The 20,246-nt window shown below is 47.3% G+C and overlaps 2 protein-coding genes and 1 non-coding gene across 4 annotated transcripts; all 3 read right to left on the bottom strand.

Annotated features, from left to right (window-relative positions):
• Nucleotides 1-842: 842 nt before the first annotated feature.
• RACK1 (receptor for activated C kinase 1) lies at nucleotides 843-5,249 on the bottom strand. Its single transcript, XM_008158657.3, has 8 exons — nucleotides 5,022-5,249; nucleotides 3,885-4,056; nucleotides 3,286-3,433; nucleotides 2,984-3,079; nucleotides 2,504-2,614; nucleotides 1,936-2,076; nucleotides 1,261-1,371; nucleotides 843-958 (listed from the first exon to the last, which is right to left on the bottom strand). The coding sequence occupies exons 1-8, from the start codon at nucleotides 5,128-5,130 to the stop codon at nucleotides 893-895; spliced, it is 954 nt and encodes a 317-aa protein (XP_008156879.2). The 5' UTR covers nucleotides 5,131-5,249; the 3' UTR covers nucleotides 843-892.
• Nucleotides 4,694-4,761, bottom strand: LOC114228742 (small nucleolar RNA SNORD95). Its single transcript, XR_003614871.1, has one exon. It is a non-coding gene; the product is annotated as a small nucleolar RNA SNORD95 (small nucleolar RNA).
• Nucleotides 5,250-10,116: 4,867 nt separating the features above from the next.
• On the bottom strand, nucleotides 10,117-20,011 carry TRIM52 (tripartite motif containing 52). Of its 2 annotated transcripts, none has more exons than XM_008158683.3 (2): nucleotides 19,144-20,011; nucleotides 10,117-10,292 (listed from the first exon to the last, which is right to left on the bottom strand). In XM_008158683.3, the coding sequence occupies exons 1-2, from the start codon at nucleotides 19,942-19,944 to the stop codon at nucleotides 10,245-10,247; spliced, it is 849 nt and encodes a 282-aa protein (XP_008156905.2). In that variant the 5' UTR covers nucleotides 19,945-20,011; the 3' UTR covers nucleotides 10,117-10,244. The 2 variants fall into 2 exon arrangements, with proteins under 2 accessions (XP_008156905.2, XP_054573067.1); XM_054717092.1 differs by lacking the exon at nucleotides 10,117-10,292 and adding an exon at nucleotides 15,734-15,766 and having other exon boundaries at nucleotides 19,144-19,969.
• Between the last annotated feature and the right edge of the window lie 235 nt (nucleotides 20,012-20,246).

The following is a 20,246-nucleotide window of genomic DNA, read 5'->3' as shown; positions in this document are numbered from 1 at the left end:
CTCAGCCTGGCCTGCATCCTCACAATCTGGGACCCCTGGGGGATGTTGGCAAGCCAGTTTTGGCCCAATGCCGGAGGGCTCCAGATGCAGGGCTGGTGAGTACTGCTGCAGTGGGGCCAGGAACAGCAGGAAGGAGCTGTAGGCTTCAGCTTGATCCCAGCAGGCTACCCTGAGGGACCCCACCCATGCATAATTCGTGCATCAGGCCTCCAGTGTGTCTATGTACATATATATGGGCTGCTTCAATAGCTGTTTGTAATTTAGCCAGTTCTGTGATTATGAGTAATTCTAGACCACTGCATATAATTTTAAATCTCCCGTATGGGAGGAGTGAAAAGGATTTAGGTAGTTCTTTTGGTGAGTTGACTTGCCTTTATTAAAAAGTAAGTCTCCATCTTTTTTTTTTTTTTAGTAAGTCTCCATCTTAAAAGACCCAATATGATGTAGACTATGTTAGCCTTAAGTTTCAGAAAGTTTTTTAATCTTCCCTTTGGAAGAATAACAAAATGTACCTCTTTTTGTGTGTGTGTTAAGAGAGCTGGACCTGGTCCTGGCTGGTGTAGCGGCTCAGTCGGTTGAGCCTTATCTCATGCACCCAGAGGTTGCAGATTCAATTCCCAATCAGGGTATATGCCCAGGCTTAACCCCAAGTAGGGGGCATTCGGGAGGCAGCAGATGGGTGTTTCTCCCTGAAATCCATAAAAACATTGAGGATCTATCTGAAATAGGACATTATGAACGAGGTACCAACATAGTCTGACTTCTCCCTCTTCCCAAAGCCTTTACCTGGCCTGTGCCTCCAGAATAGGACGCAGCTTTTTTCCCTAATCAGAGAAAGACGCTTTCTACAAGCCAGAAAACCATTTTATTACTAAAGCTCTGCCATATATCTCTAGCGGGTGCCGATGGTCACCTGCCACACTCGCACCAGGTTGTCTGTGTAGCCAGCAAAGAGAGTCTGCAAAGGAGAAATGAGTGATGTCAGGGTCATGAAACTCTAGTCCCATTAGTGAAGATGGCCCTTAAGATCCCCACTCTTCTCACTACATGATTATGGGTGATTATTCCTAGAGGAAGCAGCAGCTGGTAAATAAGGACCAATATGCCTGTAAATTGGTCAAATTAAACTGAACTGAAAGCAGGTAATCACTACCCTCCAGGCCAGCGGTTGCTAACCTTTCGGGACCTCACGCACAGACCACTCGTTGGTAACTGCTGCTCTAGACCACAATCTTCCCTCCAGATGGTACACCCACTTACCTGGCCATCAGCAGACCAGGCCAGAGAGGTACACTGGGGTGGCTCTGCCTTGCTGCTGGTACTGATAACTTCTTGCTTCAATTCATCTACAATGATCTTGCCTTCCAAGTCCTGGGGAAGGAGCAAAATGGAGGTGAGGCAACTTTGCATTTTAATGCCACTGATACTAAAATACACCAACAAAACCCCAAAACAAAACAAACCCAACAACCCAACCCCCCCCCCACCAAAAAAACCAAACAGAAAACAGAAGCCCCCTCTCAAAAGTCCCTTTATACCTCAATAATCTCAACAGAATATTTTTGCCACTCACACTTGGCAATGCCTAGAGACATTTTTGGTTGTCACTAAGGGAGTCTGCTATAAGCACTTACTGGTGAGTAAAGACCAGGTTTGCTGCTAAACATCCTGAAATACACAGGACTACTCCACCCCCTCCGGCAAACATTCAGACGAAAATGCCAACTGTGCTGCGGTTGAATAAGCTGCTCTATTTGGCCACTCCTTTAAGAAGGCGAAGACCTAATCATTGCAAACCCCAAACCCAGGAAGTTTTAACTAGCTTTTGCTGGGCCTCCACTGACACCCTGACAGCAGTTGTTCAAGAAACCACCACAATGATGCCATGGCTTAGAGTATAGCTAGGTACCTGTCCTCAACGCAGCCCCTACTCACCCAGATCTTGATGCTGGGGCCAGTGGCAGCACAGAGCCAGTAGCGATTGGGGCTGAAACACAGGGCGTTGATGATGTCCCCACCATCAAGTGTATACAGATGCTTGCCTTCGTTGAGGTCCCACAGCATGGCCTGGCCATCCTGGGAGAGAGCAAAGTTGAGTCAGGGTAATGTGACCTCTTCCAGATGTTAATCCCAGCTGTCTCAAGATTATCTTAACTACCCCACCCCCGTACCCCAAACTTCCCAAAAACGAATGATTGAAGTAGCAATATTTACCTCTATACCTTTCCTTTAATGCACCACCTCACTCACCAAACCTACCAAGAGTCTGTGATCTAAATCAAACCACTGTTTGTTAAATGAAATTCTAATGTCATCAATAACTTCAAAAGAAAACAGATTTATAGAAGACAATCGGTTTCTTTTGAACAATATAGTATTCCTTCAAGATGTCACTTTCAGAAAACAATCTCCGGAAATATTTTTTCTTAGATTACTATCTTATTGTCAAGTATTCTTTCTAAGACACTGTACCCATCGTGTAGGAGACTCCTGGCCCAAGTACCTTGCCTCCAGAAGCACAAAGGGATCCATCTGGAGAGACAGTCACAGTGTTCAGGTATCCTGTGTGGCCGATGTGATTGGTCTTCAGCTTGCAGTTTGCCAGGTTCCATACCTAAATTTGGGGTGGTGGCAGTCATAGATGAAGAACTTGGCTCTGGAGCTGTCAGAGTCAGAAGAGCTCAAGCCAAACAGAAAGGGCCTTTAAAGCTCGTTTAAAAGCATTCCTTGATCTGGTGGTCATTTTTCATTCAATCAGTAACCAAAAAAAGGTCTTGCCACTTGTGGACAATTAGGATTAAAACAGGTAACAAATGCTCTGTTGCCTCATAAGGGACTTAGGCCCATCAATTGGCTACTTTAGATCAATTAGGAAGAAAAAAAGTAAACTGAGGGACAAATCTTTCGAAGTGTATGACCATCTGGGAGAGAGTGGGAATACATTCCAGCTGGCAAAGACCCTACACCCTGGCTCCAAGCTCACCTTGACCAGCTTGTCCCAGCCACAGGACACGATGATGGGATTGCTGCTGTTGGGCGAGAAACGGACACAAGATACCCACTCTGAGTGGCTCTCATCCTACAGATGAAAATGAAATTAGGAAAAACCATCCCGTCCATGAAACTCTTGACCCCACCCCTCAGTTATAACGACAATCTGTGTTCACACCTCCAAACCCAAACCTTCAAGATCAATGAAACTTTCATCAGATGAAGCCTGAGATCACCACATAAGGCCCAGGTTCAGAGGGTGGGAGAGCACCGTAACATGTGTCTTCACTTTACCTGGACAGTATATTTGCATACACCCAGAGTATTCCATAACTTGATGGTTTTATCTCGGGAGCCAGAGACAATCTGCCGGTTGTCAGAGGAGAAGGCCACACTCAGCACGTCCTTGGTATGGCCCACGAATCGGCGCGTGGTGGTGCCCCTGAGAGGAAGGACTTGGTCACTGCCTAGACACACTTTGCAAGCGTTCTTCCAGTGAAGCTGCATTTCCTCATACAACCCCGGACACGGATCTGCACACAGCAGACCCTTGGTTAAGAATACGCCAGAGGATTCTCTTCAGAATTGCAGGACATGTCCTCACTCCCACACGGGGTTGGCTGACAATGTCGCCTGTCATCACCAGGATCCTCCATTATGTTCCCAAGGTAGAACCTGTTCAAACTCTTGCCGCCTCAATGGCAATATCTGGTAAGACTACCCAACCAGACCACTCCTCGGCACTTTTGTATAAAAAAGGAAAGCAACAAGGAGAGAGAGCAAGCACCCCAAGTACCCTCTCTGAGGTGCTCTCTGGACTTACAGTTCCCACAAGGGACGGGAAAGCCCATGGGAACCTACCTCCCCCCAGAGATAACAGAGCAGCTACTTGCGTTGTGAGATCCCAGAGGCGAAGGGTTCCGTCCCAGGAGCCAGAGAGGGCAAACTGGCCATCGGAGGAGATGACCACGTCACTAACGAAATGGGAGTGACCCCGAAGAGCACGCTGTGGGATGCCGTAGTTGGTCTCATCCCTGGTCAGCTTCCACATGATGATGGTCTTGTCTACGGGTAAGTAAAACAGGAAAGGAAGCCCAGTGAGTAACCTCACAGGCCACTTGCTCACCTACTGGACAATCCAGGATGCCTCAAGGTCCTCGGTGGGTCTGCAATCTAACAAAGGAAGGACAGGTAGGGAGGGAAACTGCAGGCCCTGAACACATAACCAGCCAAGGCCAAGTGACTCACTATTCAAGGACCAAGTGGGGCTAAGCAATACCATGAATTTAACTCAGGTGTGCCTAACTTCACCGGAGTTAGGGACGCTCTTTCCTGACCCAGGCCAATTCAACATGTCTTATCTGACGTCTAATGCAAACACAGCAGCTCGGGTGTGGGAAGACTAGCTGTGGGCTGCCAGCAGTGTGCAGCCAGTCATATCGCTGCACTCGCTCCAGGGTGGATGCTTTCACTGAGACCTGTTCACGGAAGCTTTCCGATTAAGCACCAGACACGATCAGGTCAGGTCATCTTTCAGCTCTAAGTGTGGGCGCAAACGGAAGGCACAAGAAGCTTCCGAACGCAGTCAGGTGCAGATGAGAAGAAAACCGAAGACAGAGGGCAGGCTCGGGCCGGCCGGGGACTAGTTCCGCGCGGCCCCCTCGGTGTCCACCCACTTCCCATCGGGCAGCGGGCCGGGCGGCAGCTCAGAAACAGCCTCTGGTTTTCAGCACGAGCACTCAGATGGCATGTTGGTGTCATCACCGCCCCGCACGACCCGTAGGCTCCCGAGCACTTGAACACACCGGCGGGGAGGCAGGCAAGAAATAAAAAAAAGCCCCCAATCCTGCAACCCTCCCGGCAGCCACTGGCTGACTTATGTCTCCAAGTCTGCATCCCGGCTGAGGCCGGGGCACAGGTCCGCACACCCCTTCCACCCCGTTTTCCCGGCCGCGTGCCACTGGCCCAGCCACGCGACAGGTATAACCTCTCCTATCCTCCAATCCTCCGCCCCGCACCTCAGCTCGTACCTCGAGAGGCGGACAGTATCATGTCCGGGAACTGGGGAGTGGTAGCGATCTGGGTCACCCATCCATTGTGGCCCTTGAGGGTGCCACGAAGGGTCATCTGCTCAGTCATGGCGGCGGCGGGTGTGCGTGTCGCCGCAGCGACGAGGATGGGCCTGGATACTTCAGAGAGAGCAGCAGCACAACCACCACCGCCGCAGCCCTGCGAGGAAAAGAGAGAACATCCCCCGCCGGAACCGGAAATACCCGCCCTCTTTCGCAAAATGGCGGCCCCCATGATTCAATTCCGCGCAAGATGGCGGCGCCACGTAGAGTATAGAGCGAGGTGAAATGACAACGCTCCATACAGCGTAATTTGGTAACGTGTATAAATATTCTGAAACCAAGACCACCATGTTCCAAAATGCTCCTCGAATGCTGATTGGGACGTGAAGTCTGAGAAGCGGAAGAGGGACGTGCAGGCAAATCTCCATGAGGGCTGCAGAGACTTCCGGGTCCCTGCGCGCCGCGGCGCGAGCCTGTCCTCCGCGCTCCGCGGCCCGGGTGGCCGCGCTGGGGGATCTTAATGTCCAGGTCGCAGTTGTAACTGTGGGCAGTACGAAAACCACGGCATTATGTTTTTAATATAAACGGTGCCCAGGACTAGTAAACCCTAAACGATTTCCACGCGCAGTGGCGGCTCTTCCCTCAAGAGGTTTACGTCCTGATGGTTTTGGGTGAGACATGCCGTGTCCGGAAGGATTCAGTGCCCCCCGGACTAAGGCAAGGACGAGTTCCAGAGCGGGAAGCCGGGGTGCGAGCGCGGATCGCGGGGGCAGAAACGGAGCGGGTCAGAGAGGAAGGCCTCCGGGTTCCCATCTCCGGGGACTCGGTCGAAAGCCGGCTCCGGGCCTAACGACCTCACAGAAAGGCCCGGAGGGACAGGCCTGGACAGGTAAGCAGTTTAATAGGATCTCCTGGCTGCCTGCCGGCCTCCCTTTGAGCCGCTCGGCTTGCGGGCGCGGGTGCCTCCCACTGCTGCACATCCCTGATGAGAGAATGCTGGCAGCGCCCCCTCAAATGCTTATTTTTTAAATCCTCACCTGAGGATATGTTTATTGGTTTTTAGAGAGGAAGGGGGGAGGGGGAGCAAGACAGGCAGGCAGGGAGAGAGGGAGGAAAGGAGAGAGAGAGAGATCGAGATATCTATATCCATGGTTGCCTCCCTTTACACGGCCGACCGGGGACCTGGTGGGCTGACCGGGAATTGAACTCGGCCTTTCGGTGAATCGCCCGGCCGGGGCTCAAATGCTTTTTTAAAGGGCGGGGCACAGATCAGGATGATGGCAGCTATATCATCTAGGCAAAATAAAGAGAGAATTGTGCACAAGTACCTACTTTTCTGTGTATTGACTTTAGTTTCAGGCCTGTGGAATGAGATGGGAAGTTACAGTACCCACCTCACATGGTGGTGTGGAGGGTAAGTGAACTCAGACAGGTAAAGCGCCCGGAGGAATGCCTGGCAGAGTAATGCACCCCTTACTTAGTGAGCACCTCTTGGGGACCAGGCCCTGTTTTAGGTCTTGGGGAGGCGGGACCCATTTTGGGGGGCTAGATGGAGCTGGGGGAAGGGATATTGTGGGCAGGGAGCAAAGACGAGATGTGGGACAGATCCCAGTGGATATAGGGGGAAATTAATGTTCCACTTGGAGGGAAAGTATATGGGAGGAAATGTGTCTGTTGGAAAGAGCTGGAATGTTGGAGAAGCTGAGACTGAAAATGAAATGGAGGTGTGGGGGCCACACAGCCTCAGGGAAGGACCTTGGCAACTGCCGGATGGCCTTGGGGAAGGAGGGCAGAAGTTAGGTGAGGGGCAGTGACAAAGCTGCCATGGGCTGTGGCTGCTCAGGCGTGCGGAGAAGGGCCATGATCCCTCCCTTGAGAGCGCCTGACCCTCTGGTGGCCTGCAGACTCCCCTCCTTCCTCAGGGCTCTGTCCTGACTGCACTTCCACAGCTTGATGATTCATCCAGGTAGCCACCTGCACCCCAACCTTTAACTTTTCTAACACTGCACTACACCCCAAACCCCTGCCTTTACCCACCCCAATATCAGCTCGCCGCTTATGACTGGTCAGGCCAGGGACTCCATGTATCTGGGTGAGTAGATGCTCGCTGCGCAAGGGCTTCCCTGGCTGTTGGTCTTTATACGCAGAGGATTTCCTCTTTGCTCCTCCACCTCCTACCTCCACTTCCCAAAGACATCAATAGTCACATGATATTTTCCCCCTTGAGAAAACTCATTTGGTTTTTGAACTTAGCCCAGGGAGCCCCTGGGAATCAGCATCCCTGAGGTAGGGCCCGGAGCCCAGGTTTGAAACGAGCCTCCCAAGTCCCCCACTCATGCTCAAGGGCGGGACCTTTCTGCACCGCCAGGCCCCTTTCCGAGGCAGGCAGTTCTCAGGCTAGTCCCTACAGGAAGTCTTTCCCGCATTGCTTCCCAGAGCTAGACTGTGACCACAATAGAAGCCTTTCACCTCCCGCAGGTCTACGGGCCTCTTCCCGCATGGGTCCCTTACTCTGTGAGATGATTCTGGCAGTGTCCCCTCTTGTGGGTCTCAGAGGGGATTTGGACTTTGCCCTGGAGCACACAGTCCAAGCTGGCGATGCCAGTGGAGGAGAGGGAGAAATGGAATATAGTGGACTTTGCAGACAACTAGAGCCTGCAGGGTTTGGGCTTCCCACTTTGGTGTTTTCCTCCAACCACTGCCCAGCCTCTCCTCCCTTGGAGGAGATGCAGGCCACCATGCCCCTGAGGGACAATCTTGAACCAAGGGAGGTGTCTCCCCAACCCTGGAGACCACTCTGGGTAAAGCTAGGAGTGGAGACAGGGGTGGGGCATCCTTTCCAACTCAGATCAGCTGGAGTTAAACCCCATCCACACCTGCTTCCCTCAGGGGCTCTGTGGCTCACTGCTAGGTATACAGGGCCCCCATCTGGCCCAGCTCAAGGGCTCACCTGGACTTCTCACTCCTCTCAACCAGGAATCTAGATTCACTGGTCGTCCTCAAAGAGAGCCGAGAGCTGAGCTCCTTCCATTGGGGTGACGTCCCTCAGCTGTGGGATGTATCTGAAAATCAGCTGTGCCTCCAGCGAGTCTTATCCAGAACATCTTTTCTCTAGCCTCTTAAGAGGTGGAAGCCCGCTGGAGGACCTACCTGGCCTTTGGGGAAAATTCCAACTGTATTCAGAGCCTCCCCCACCCCTAAACGCTCTTTTAGGCAGAACTCTTTTGGGCTGGGCTCAGCCCCACCAATCCTAGCTGGGAATTCAACTGGGTCTCACCCACTTCTTTTTTTTAAAAAAATATATTTTATTGATTTTTTACAGAGAGGAAGAGAGAGGGATAGAGAGTTAGAAACATCGATGAGAGAGAAACATCGACCAGCTGCCTCCTGCACACCCCCTACTGGGGATGTGCCCGCAACCAAGGTACATGCCCTTGACCGGAATCGAACCCGGGACCTTTGAGTCCGCAGGCCGACGCTCTATCCACTGAGCCAAACCGGTTTCGGCAACTCACCCACTTCTTGTTAGAACCCCTGGGCTTCCCCCTCTCTCATGTCCCTATAGGCATCTTCTCCATTCCACACAAGGTAAGGATCCCAAGAGGAGACTGGAGAGGTTCTTCTAAGGAACTCTGTCTCAACATTCCTTTTCTGGAGGGCCCACAAGACCTGCATAACTGGAAAGAGCCCCTTGGACTTCTTGCCAGAGGCCCATGATTCCTTCTCCAAGGAGCAGAGACCTTCATTCCCTTTCTGCCAGCACTCAGGTGAAATAGGTTTTCCCTTGAAGGCTCAGGTGAGTGCTGTTGTAGGTGGTAGTTGCGAAGCTGAGGGAAACGAAGGCCCACCATATCCCACCTCACATTTCTTAGTTAAATCTAAGCTTCTTTAAGGTCTCAGCTCAGGTTGCCACGTCAGGAAAGTGCTCTGTGACTTCAGTTCTCAGCCAGGCTCCTTTGTTTCATGCCCTCATAGTGTGCTGGGCCTTCATAACACTTAGCTCAATTTGCTGTTGAACCCCTTGGGGCTCTCTTCTGAGTACTCTGAGGACAGGGACTGGTCTGTTTCTGCTCACATGTTGCATTCCCAGCACAAGCTAGAGAGTTTGGCATGTGGAAGAGTCTAATCTTGGTGGCCAGCCTCAGACTTAAAGGGCAAGTGACTAATGCGAGGGAGGATGTTCAGGAAACAGGATCTGCACAGGGAAGAGGCGTACAAGTGGTATGCATGCAAGCTTGGGAGAGATGGTTTCAAGAGGAAAGGGAGAAGAGGATGAAACCAGAGGTGGTGCTAAGGAAATTGGAATTTGTCCTGAAATCAAAGGACTTCTTTTTAGGATTCTCATCCCTCTCCTGCCTAGACTTGAGTTTGCTAGAAGGTATTGGTTACCACATTGTAGGCTAGGTTGAAGTAAGACTAGAAACAAGGAGTTCTGAAGCTGGACGGGAGAGTCTCTAGGAGGATCATGAGACCTATGAAGGGAGGGACTGATGACTTCCCAAAGGCCTTGTGAGGAGTTGAATCTCTCTTCCAACTCATCTCTCTTCTCCCTACGCTACCTTCACCCCAGAGTTTAGTATTGGAATGTGTATAAAAAATATTTAATGACTGAGGCCTATAGAATTAGCTTAAAAAGATTGCTGACAAGGAAACATGGGGGTATAATGATAGGTTCTGTCCATTCCTCCTAGTAAGAAGTGGGGATGTGGCATTACATCAATACTGGGAACAGTACTTACAAGAAATCACATGCCTTTTTTCCCCTCTTGATAAAGACTCGGTGTTCATCTTAGGCAGAAATCTGAGATCTAACAGTCCCCCAGGAAGCAGGTCCTAAGGCATTCTGTTGGGTCTTCCCTGGGAGAGGGACTGTGGGACCCCCTAGGCCTTGGGTGCTTTACCTGATGTGCAGAGTCAGAAGCTGGGGAAGTAGGCCTGGTCCAGGCAGGACTATAAGAAATGAAGGGAGAAGGCAAGCTTTTGGCTTTATTAAAGGATTTAAAGCAGCATTAGGTGGTAGGGGAGAAATAAAAGTTGTGACCCAAGGTGCCTTTTCTGAGTTTATTACCAGGAAGAGGATTTCATATGAACCAGGGTCAGGAGAATGTATTGAGATGGAACCTTGAAGCTGGTTAGCTTACCACAAGATAAGAGGGCTGAAGAGGAGACAGTATTTCCTGCTCACACTTGGGTTATGAAGCCAGGTCTGCTGAGAAATTCCATCCTTTGCTGTAGGGGAAGAGGGGATTATGGGTGCCTAGGAAATGGCAGACGAAAAAGGGTTATGTGACCTTCAGGGAGCCTCTTCTAGGCCACATGGATCCCCCTTTGTATTTCTGGGCCCATCTTGGTGCCAAATGGAATTGTCAACCAGAAGCCTCAGACCAACTCTGGATCCAAGTACATTAGGATGAAGAAGTCAGGAAGGCCTAAGTTTGAACATCAAATAGCTATGGAGGAATGAGAGTTCCGGTGTATGTTTAATATATTTTTATTGATTTCAGAGAGGAAGGGAGAGGGCGAGAGAGAAACATCAGTGATGAGAGAAAATCATTGATCGGCTGCCTCCTGCATGCCCCCAACTTGGGATTAAGCCCACAACCTGGGCATGTGCCCTGACCGGGAATCGAACTGTGACCTCCTGGTTCATAGGTGGATGCTCAACTGCTGAGCCATGCAGGCTGTGCAAGCCTTCCTATTCTTTAATACAAATCTCTGAGATGTCCATTCCCCCCTTTGGAAGGGGGAGAAAAGTACTAACTTAGAGGCCATTTACTTCCTCTTTGCAGGTCTCCTGATAACAGGAGCCTTGTTGCTTCTCCTGTATTTCTCACATGCAGAAATGAGCCATTTCCCCAAGCACAGAATTCTCATACTGTACCTCTGAGGACTCTCTGGTTTGTGGGCCAAAACTGTCATTAAAAATGTAATATATCACCACCATTACCTCTCATGGTCTCCTTTTTAGCCCTGTTCTTCCTACATCTCTCAATTTCCTCATTAATACTGTCAACACAAACTGCTTTCCCTTCTAGGACTCCAAGTCCTCCTCACCATCCTGTCAGGATTTGCTGTGAAATGATAAAGGGAAGAATTCACTTACCTGCTTAATACTAGGTTTTGCCCTACATCATGTACCAAATAAAACCTCATTTATACTTTTCCTGTTTTGAGGACCCAGTCTCCCAGCTTTTTTTGTGAAGGGGTTAATACAATTTTTTTTTAAAAAGCTAAATTTCTATTAAAACCCTGTCAAATCCCCTATAAGTGAAACTGGCTCAAGGCCGTTTTGGTTACATTTTTAAAAAATACAAGAAAGCCCTAACCGGTTTGGCTCAGTGGATAGAGTGTCGGCCTGCGGACTGAAAGGTCCCAGGTTCGAGTCCGGTCAAGGGCATGTACCTTGGTTGTGGGCACATCTCCAGTAGGGGGTGTGTAGGAGGCAGCTGATTGTTGTTTCTCTCTCATCAATGTTTCTACCTCTCTATCCCTCTCCTTTCCTCTCTGTAAAAAATCAATAAAATATATTTTTTAAAAAATACAAGAAAGCCTTTTAAATATGTTCTCCTTATATGCCTAAAAATAATCACTTTACAGCTTTTCTCTCCTGATTGGGTAAAGAAATTGCACTTGTTTTTTGGCTTATTTTCATCTTTCCTTTGGACTTGCTATTACTCTTTAGGGCCCTAGGAAGGAGAATTCAACGTACTTTAGCCATCAGCCAAGTATAACTATTTAAAATCAATTAAAATTAAACACAATTGAAAATTCAGTTCCTGAGTTGCACTAGCCACATTTCAAGAGCTCAAAAGTCATACATAGCCAGTGGTACCTGCTGTATTGGACAGCATAGATTTAGAACACATCCATCAGTGTAGAAAGTCCTATTAGATCTAGTATAGGACTAGTAAGCCTGCCTCGCCCTCTTTGTAATTCTATATAATAAAGAGCTAATATGCAAATGGTTGTCATGCCATCATAGCTCAGACACTCAACACTGGGGAGAGAGGAATGGGGACCAGCCAGGCACAAATGAGCTCGCAAGAGAGGAATGGACCAACCAGACTGCGGTCCGGGAGAGGGACAAGTCGCCTGCCCCGCAATCCTGGGCGCCAGCACCTGTGGCTGTGGCCCAGGAGAGGGACAAGCTGCCCGTTCTGTGGTCCCAGGTGAAGCGGCCTGCCCGGGTGAAGCCAGCTTGGGTCCTGTGTGCCTGCGGCTGGCCAGAGGGAGGGGGTCCTGGGTCCTGGGTACGGGGCGAGGCAGAGGCAGTTAGGGGCAATCGGGCAGGCAGGTGAGTGGTTAGGAGCCAGCGGTTCTGGATTTCGAGAGGCAATCAGACATCCCTGGAGGGGTCCTGGATTGGAGACGGTGCAGGCCGGGCTGAGGGACCCCCTCCCAACCCCCCCGCCGCCCCACGCACGAATTTGGTCACTGGGCCTCTAGTCTTATTTTATTAGTCAATACATATTTGTAATAACTTCACTGTTACAGGATAACTTTCAGAGGGGCTCAGGGATTGGGGTGGGAAATAGCAAGGAAATTATAGGTCCTATAAAAGTTTCAGGAGGCATGGCATAGTGGCCAGAGGTTGATGACCAATGGCAGGGGAGTCTTAGCTTTTAAGGAAGTACTTTAGGGGCTGATATTCATATGTACCAATGCAGGGCAACCCACACTCTGACAAGAGTAGATAGGCTCTGGTTTCCTGTATTAGTTTTGCGTAATACTTAAAAAACAAAAGACTGCCCTGTGGCCTTGCTGAAACAGTAACTAAAGTGATTGCTTTTTACTAATAATTTCTAGATCTTGATTTCATATACTGCTCTGTCACTGTCCTGTTCTCCCAAATGTCAGTGACACAGGCAGCGTAATGTTTATAAAAGGCTTGCTGACCCTGCCATCTGCAAGCCAAGAGCTGGGAGAAGTCTGGGTCCTATCAATTAACCTACTGATGTTAAGACTACATTTAGTAAGGGTCCAGCTAGGTAAGGCTATTCTTCCACTGAACACTTGAACAACTATGCCAGGCACTGGCTATAGGGCCTAAGTGAGGCTAGTCTGTGGATATGACCAGTTTCCTTGCATCTACAACAGTAGTTATCAGCTAGGGATGATTGTGTACCCTTACTTCCCTGACATCTCATCCTGCAATGTCTGGAGACGTCTGTTGTCACAACTGGTGGAGTGGTGCTACTTACATCTAGTAGGTAGAGTCCAGAGATTCTTAAGTATCCTACAATGCACAACCCTCTCCCCATCACCAAAAAATTAGCTCACTCAAAATGTGTCAACAGTGCCAAGGTTGAGAAGCCCTGGTCTAGACCATAACATGAACCAGTTCTTCATGCTAAGACCAATCACAAGGTCCAGGCTCAGTAGGATAGTAAGTAAGGCTGGCCAAGTATCTAATAAATTGGGAAGGAAAACAATTAGAAGTTGGTGGAACGTTAGCTAGTGTAATGAGTGTTTTTAACTGCACCAGAAAGCTAAGAGCTAAGATCATAGTGCAATTGGAGTTGAGGATTTCAGGTATGTAGCAAGTCTGTGTGAAAATGAGGTCCCGGGAACAGCCACAGGAGTAGAGAGGAGCAAGTTTAAACAGTCTGACTTTGATACAGTGGTCAGTAGCTAAACCTAGTAGGGAAGACATGCAATAAACAGATGAGCATCTGGTGGATATGGATACATCAGTTTTGCTCAACATTTTTGTAACGCACACCTCTACTCATATACCTAAAAATCTTACATTTTCCTTCCAGTGATATTTAAATTTTCAAAATTAAGTATCACAACTAAAATCAATTAAAAAAATGGTAATCTTGGAAGGCAAAACTTTATTCAGATGATGTGATAACCATGTAACAGTTATACCTTAACTTTTTTTCCTGGGCAGTGTAGAAGATGCAACAAAACCTACCCCGTTTAACAACATTCTTTCACTGTTTTCTCCCCACAGCTAGATATAGCAAAAAAAAAAAAAAAAAAAGAAAGAAAAAAAGCTTTTACGATACAAGGAAAAAATGGAATGAAGTATTCTGTTTAGTCGTTTGACATCTAAATTTCTCTAGAGTATCTGGAAGTTGTCTGGTATAAACAGTCGGACTTTTGAGTTCCATAAAATCCTTCTGAAGTTCTTCCAGTGAAAACTAAATATCAGTGTGAAACACATTCTTCCCAAAAGCTACCAAAGAATACATCACCCCAAAATAGTTCTGTATATTTCACTTTTTTTCTTGAAATAACATTCATGAATCTGGTCCTCAAAAGACTGACCAAGAAAATTAGACATTGTTAGCATGAGTTTGCTGTCTGTAGCTGGATTTTTGGCAAATTTTGCTTAAAGTATTTAATAATGAGCAGTGCTGGTGTTTGCTCCTGGACATTTCAGGGTCAATGTATTTTAAACTTCAATGTGTTACATTCTGAAAGTTTTAATTTTTAAAGTACAGGTTCTTGTTGTTGGTGTTCTAAAATCAGGGTTGTTCTGTCATTGGTATTCCAAATTCTGTTGTTCTGACCATAAATTCAGCTGAATTCAGTTCTTTAATGACCAAGGAACCTCAGTATACAACAGAAAACACTCTGAACAGCATTCAGATCTTCAAAACCCAAGGCAAACTGGGATCAAATGTAACGTTTTTCAAACAATGATGCTGACAGCAAGGCTGAAGATTTCCAGTAGATTGTGGGCAGATAGATGGAAGTCTATGGTTGGCATTGACTATTGCAGAACATCTTGAATACTGATTTTCTTCAATTTTTGCCCCCCAAAACGAAACAAACAGATCTAAAACATGCCATTGCTGTAGCACCATCAATAAATACTATAACGTTTCAACAAACTCAGTTTACTTGATACAGTTTCAAAAATAAGTTGTCTTTAGGGGTCAAGTACGAGGCTTATGAAAACAGCACATCCATGGTTTTTTAAGCCTAACTGTGATAATAAGCAAAGCACAATTTCCTTTGTCAGTAGATTCATCTCAACTAATAGCAAAGAAAGATGAGCTGATGTTTTTTAAAACCTGAAGAGTGATATGCTCAGTCATCAATTTGTTGTTAAAATTGCAGAAGTAAATGAAGAAATTCTGGGATTCCTCAATTTCCTCTTAAAGTTGTGACAGTACTTGGAATGTAAGGTTTCACAAGTTTCTCCTTTGCAATTAAAAGGGCTATTTAACATTAAGTTTTCATGGCCTTTGAAGATTCCTGTTAATATTCCAATACAGTCCAATCTTAAAGCTGAAGAGAATTGTGCTTTGCAGAACACTGTTTTTAATGGCATAAATTTAACAGTGTTTGTCATGGTGTCACTGCCCAACACTCAAATAACTCAACTGGAGAAGTAGACCCTATCTTCTACATCATAACGTGAATATATGCTTGATAAAAACCTCAAAAAAAATTGGCTGTCATCTTTAGCTATGTCAAAGGAAAAAACATAAACTAGGAGTATTGATGATGGAAGCATCTGGTCCCTCTTGCAGAGCGATGAATGACTATAGGCGGCAGCTGGGTGGCAGGGCGATACAGGCATCCAGCTATGCCCGAGCCCCCGTAGGTGAAATTCTTTGTTCATTTTCTTTTTATACACCCATCTGCCGCCTAAAACCTGACACCATTTAACGGTGCCCTTGGTCAAATCTAAATGATCTTACTTCATAATCCTCTGATTCTAGCTTGAAGAGTCAAGATGAACTCTAACTCATGGGATGGACAAAAAGGAAGATGTAAATAAGTTTTCAGAGCTAAAAAGCCTCTTTTTATACAAAATTAAACCTTAAACTTTAAAAGAACATTGACTTTGGGGGGTGGGGGTGGGAAGAGATTAACCAAAGAACTTATATGCATATATGCATAACCCATGGACATAGACAATAGTGGGGTGAAGGTGGAGGAGGCACATGCAGGGGAGAAGGGGGATCATGGGGAGGGGGTAGGTGATATCTGTAATACTTTGAACAATAGGATAAAAAAATTAAAAAAAAAGAACATTATAACTCAAAACAATATAACTATCCTGGATATGCAATAGTATAAATGAACTCTGTGGCTACCTAGCCTGTTAAATACCTCATTAAGTAGTATAGGCCTCATCTGAATGCTGCTTGCTCTACCCACTATAACTCCCCATACCCTGCAATGCTGATATAAGTTGTGGAGGGGTGGGGCGGGGAATGCCTTTCTCTCCTATTCCTGAAAATCATTGATAAGTAACAACTCTATTCATAACGCCTAAATCTAAAAAGCCTGACCACTCCAAAGTAGATAAAAAACTTGTATTGAATTAGTAGCTGACGAGAGAATTCATGTAACCAGAACTGTGAGATGGATAATGTATGTTAAATAAGCTATTGTACAAAAATAGTTCTTTATACAATGTTAACTATTATAAGACTTTTGTTTAGTAAAATTCTAAATAATGTGCATTCACCATTGAAAGCAAGTTACAAAACTGAACTGTATAAAGAATGAAAGAATATGCCAATTACTATCAATTTACACATAACTTACATAAAACAAAAGATTTTTACCTTTTCATTGTAATTCCTATGTTTGGCAGTGATATCTAAGTTCTGGTGTGTATTTCAAAGTAAGCCCGGCCAGTGTGGCTCAGCAGTTGATCGTCAAACCCGGAACCAAGAAGTTGCTGTTTCAATTCCTAGTCAGGGCATATTCCCGGGTTGTGGGCTTGATCCCCAGTAGGGGGCATGCAGGAGGCAGCCGATTGATGATTTTTCTCTCATCATTGATGTTTCTATCTATCCTTTGTCTTTCCTCTATCTCTAAAAATCAATAAAAACATTTAAAAAAAAGAGTAAAGGTTTTATTTTAAATATTCTATATTTCAAAAGGGATTATCCCCAATTTCTTTAACTGAATTTGTTTATAAGTAATTTTCAGGTTTCAAATGAGTGTTATCTCACCTTCCCAGTTGAAGAGACCACCTCTTTTCTCTTGTTTAAACTGGCTTTTAAAATTCCAGTTTCAAATCCTTTCCAGAAAAATTCTAACAGAGGAATGTAAGGTTACTTTTCCTCAGCTTCAGTGTACTAAAATCCCGATGTGTACAGAACATAGTTCCGTTTGTAGGCAAATTTAATTATTACCCTGGTGGAAAGTGGGTGCTTGGGTTTGTCCTTAAAGTCACCTTAATATGGAATTAGCAGTGATTTGTAAAGATTTATCTTAACTGTGTAGTTACCAATAGCTACTGTAAAATGAGTGTGTGTGTGGGGATAATGTCTAATATATGATGTTCTGCTTGTGTTTTGACTGCAACTCAGAGTAGGCAATACCTTTTACTCTGGACCAAGTATACACATGTGTATATATAATTTACAAGTTTTATAAAACAACTAGAGGTCTGGTGCACGAATTCATGCACGGGTGGGGTCCTCGGCCTGGCTGGGGATTGGAGCCCAGTCCCAGGCTGGCCAGCTGGGAGTGGGAGGGGTCTGGGAGAGGGACTGAGGGAGGTTGGGTGTGGGAGCACACTGACCACTAGGGGGGGCAGCTCCTGTGTTGAGTGTCTGCCCCCTGGTGGTCAGTGCATGTCATAGCGACCGGTTGAAACAGTTTTTATAGATACCCTTCCTTTGCTCCATGCACTCTGATATTTTCTATTTAGTTTTTTTTTTTTCTATTTAGTTTTTAAATAATGCTGGGCATGACTCATTTATTTTAAGACCCACTAACTGGTGAAAACCCACAGTTTGAAAATCACTGCTGTAGGAGAACATGAGGAAATACATTTTATAAATTGTAAAGCACTACTGAGATGTGAGCAGCTGCTACTAAATATCCTCCAGGTTAAGGCTTTTATGGGCCTGAAGACAACCTCTTCTTCCTTGGGTACTGCAAGGGGCCACATCACCTAGGTTCTGGTAAGGAAGATAGTATTCACACTGACTTGTCATTGCGTCAACTTTCTAATACTCAGATGAGAACTAGAAAGCAAGGCATTAACCAAGTCAAAATCCAAAGAAGGGAAGACAAAGAAGAAAGTAAAATATAAAAGTAAACAGTGCCTTATGGTTTATAAAATATTTTAACACATGATCTCTCTCTATATATCTATATCTATATATATCTATATCTCTATATCTATCTATCTATCTATCTATCTATCTATCTATATATTAGAGAGAAGAAGGGATGGGGGAGAGAGAAACATCAATCGCCTGCCTCCTGCATGCACCCTGACTGGGGATTGAGCCCACAACCTTGGCATATGCCCTGACCGGTAATTGAACTGGCGACCTTTCTGTGCACAGGACGACACTCGACCAACTGAACCACACTGGCCAGGGCACACGTGATCTCTTAATTGTGACAAGCCTAGGGAAAAAGTAATGCTAACAGGTTGAAACCTGCCTAAGATGAGACAGGTCATCTGATCCTAAGTCCTTCACTCTACATCATACTAGGGAAACAGTGACCAGGACATGGCCAGTTGGTAATGGGGCATGGCCAGCTGCTCTTAGTAGTCCAGTTATGTTTTGATACTGCTTGTGCTTAGAAGTCTATTATCTTCAAGTACTACAGCTTTCCATTCCTATGTGTTAAGAGTCCTGGAATCTTGGTTAGGGATAAACTCAACTCACATCAGACAGAAATTAAGTACTAGGGATCTGTTACCTCTATCCCTTATACCTAGGTCAGTGGTCGGCAAACCGCGGCTCGTGAGCCACATGCGGCTCTTTGGCCCCTTGAGTGTGGCTCTTCCACAAAATACCACGGCCTGGGCGAGTCTATTTTGAAGAAGTGGCGTTAGAAGAAGTTTCAGTTTAAAAAATTTGGCTCTCAAAGGAAATTTCAATCGTTGTACTATTGATATTTGGCTCTGTTGACTAATGAGTTTGCCGACCACTGGGGTAGGTTTACTGAAAGGGAATGACAACAATGGTCAGCTTCTGTCATGTTTTTGCTCAGCTTCCTTTGTCCACATGTTTTCATCTTTCTCCTCTGTAACCCCCACCCTCAATCTCTAACAAACAAACAAAAAAATTAAACAAGCACCCATCCCTCCCAACTCCTGTCCGAACTTCCATATTCCCTAATTTAAGCCTCTCACCGCGTACTCCTGCGCCACCTCCTCCAATGGCACCACGCTGTGCTGCTGGTGGCTCTTGGACTCCAGGCACACCACACAGATGGCCTCGTTGTCCACCTCACAGAAGAGCTTCAGGGCTTTTTGGTGTTTGGAGCAGATACCCTCATCATTCCCCAGGCTCGCTGAGTACGGAGTGGGGCACATATGGCGAATCACCTGGACCATGTTGGCCAGCTGCAAGTTGGGGCGAAAGCTGCGACTTGTAAAGCTCTTTCGGCACTGGGGGCAGGTGAACTGCCGCGGAGGGGCCGGAGGGGCCGGAGGGGCCGGGGGAGGAGGCTGGTGGGTGTCAGGATACAGCTCTTCTTCCTCCTCATATTCTTCCAGTACCTCCTCCTCTTCGTAGATGTCAATTCCCAGGTCCTCCAGGTAATAGCCCCCGTCTTCCTCCTCTTCTTCCGGGTCCCACACGTAGTCCACGTGGTCCCAGTTCCTTATGCCACTGTCTCCGACCCAGGGTTCGTCCTCCTCTGGGTCCTGGAACAACTCGTCAGCACTCTCCTGGTACAAGACCTCTCGAATGGAGCTGTCCCATCCACCGACGGCCCCCACGGCCTGGCCGCCGTCGTCCTCCTCCCATTCACCTTCCTCTTCGTCCCTGTCCTCGTCTTCCTTGCCCCACAGCTGGGTCACACACCCTCGGCAGAAGTTGTGGCCGCAGCCGATGGACACGGGGTCCGTGAAGTAATCGAGGCAGATGGCGCACACCGCCTCCTCCTGCAGGGTCTGCACGGGGTTGGGAGTAGTGGGATGGTCGGCCATCTCAACGCGCTGTCGGCAGGTGTTGGCGTCGAGGAGCGGGGATGAGACCGACTCCGCACTCCCCCTCCTCCCCCGCCTCCTCCACCTCAGGCCGCAGAGAAGCCTGGCTCCCTCTCGGGCTCTTCCCAGCCCGAGGCCGAAGGCCCCGGCCCAGGTTCACGGCCGCGCTCCGCGGGCAGCGGGGTTGACCGGGCCGCGGGCCCACTCCCCTTCGAGGCTCAGCGAGCAAACGCTGGTCCCGGCACGCTTTTCCCTCCCTCGGAGTTTGCCCAATCGGCGTCCGCCTCAGCCGCCGGCTTCCT

This window comes from Eptesicus fuscus, chromosome 6, assembly GCF_027574615.1.
Source record: "Eptesicus fuscus isolate TK198812 chromosome 6, DD_ASM_mEF_20220401, whole genome shotgun sequence".
NCBI lineage: Eukaryota > Metazoa > Chordata > Mammalia > Chiroptera > Vespertilionidae > Eptesicus > Eptesicus fuscus.
Note: the sequence above shows the minus strand (reverse complement) of the source record. Positions and strands in the feature narration are given on the sequence as shown.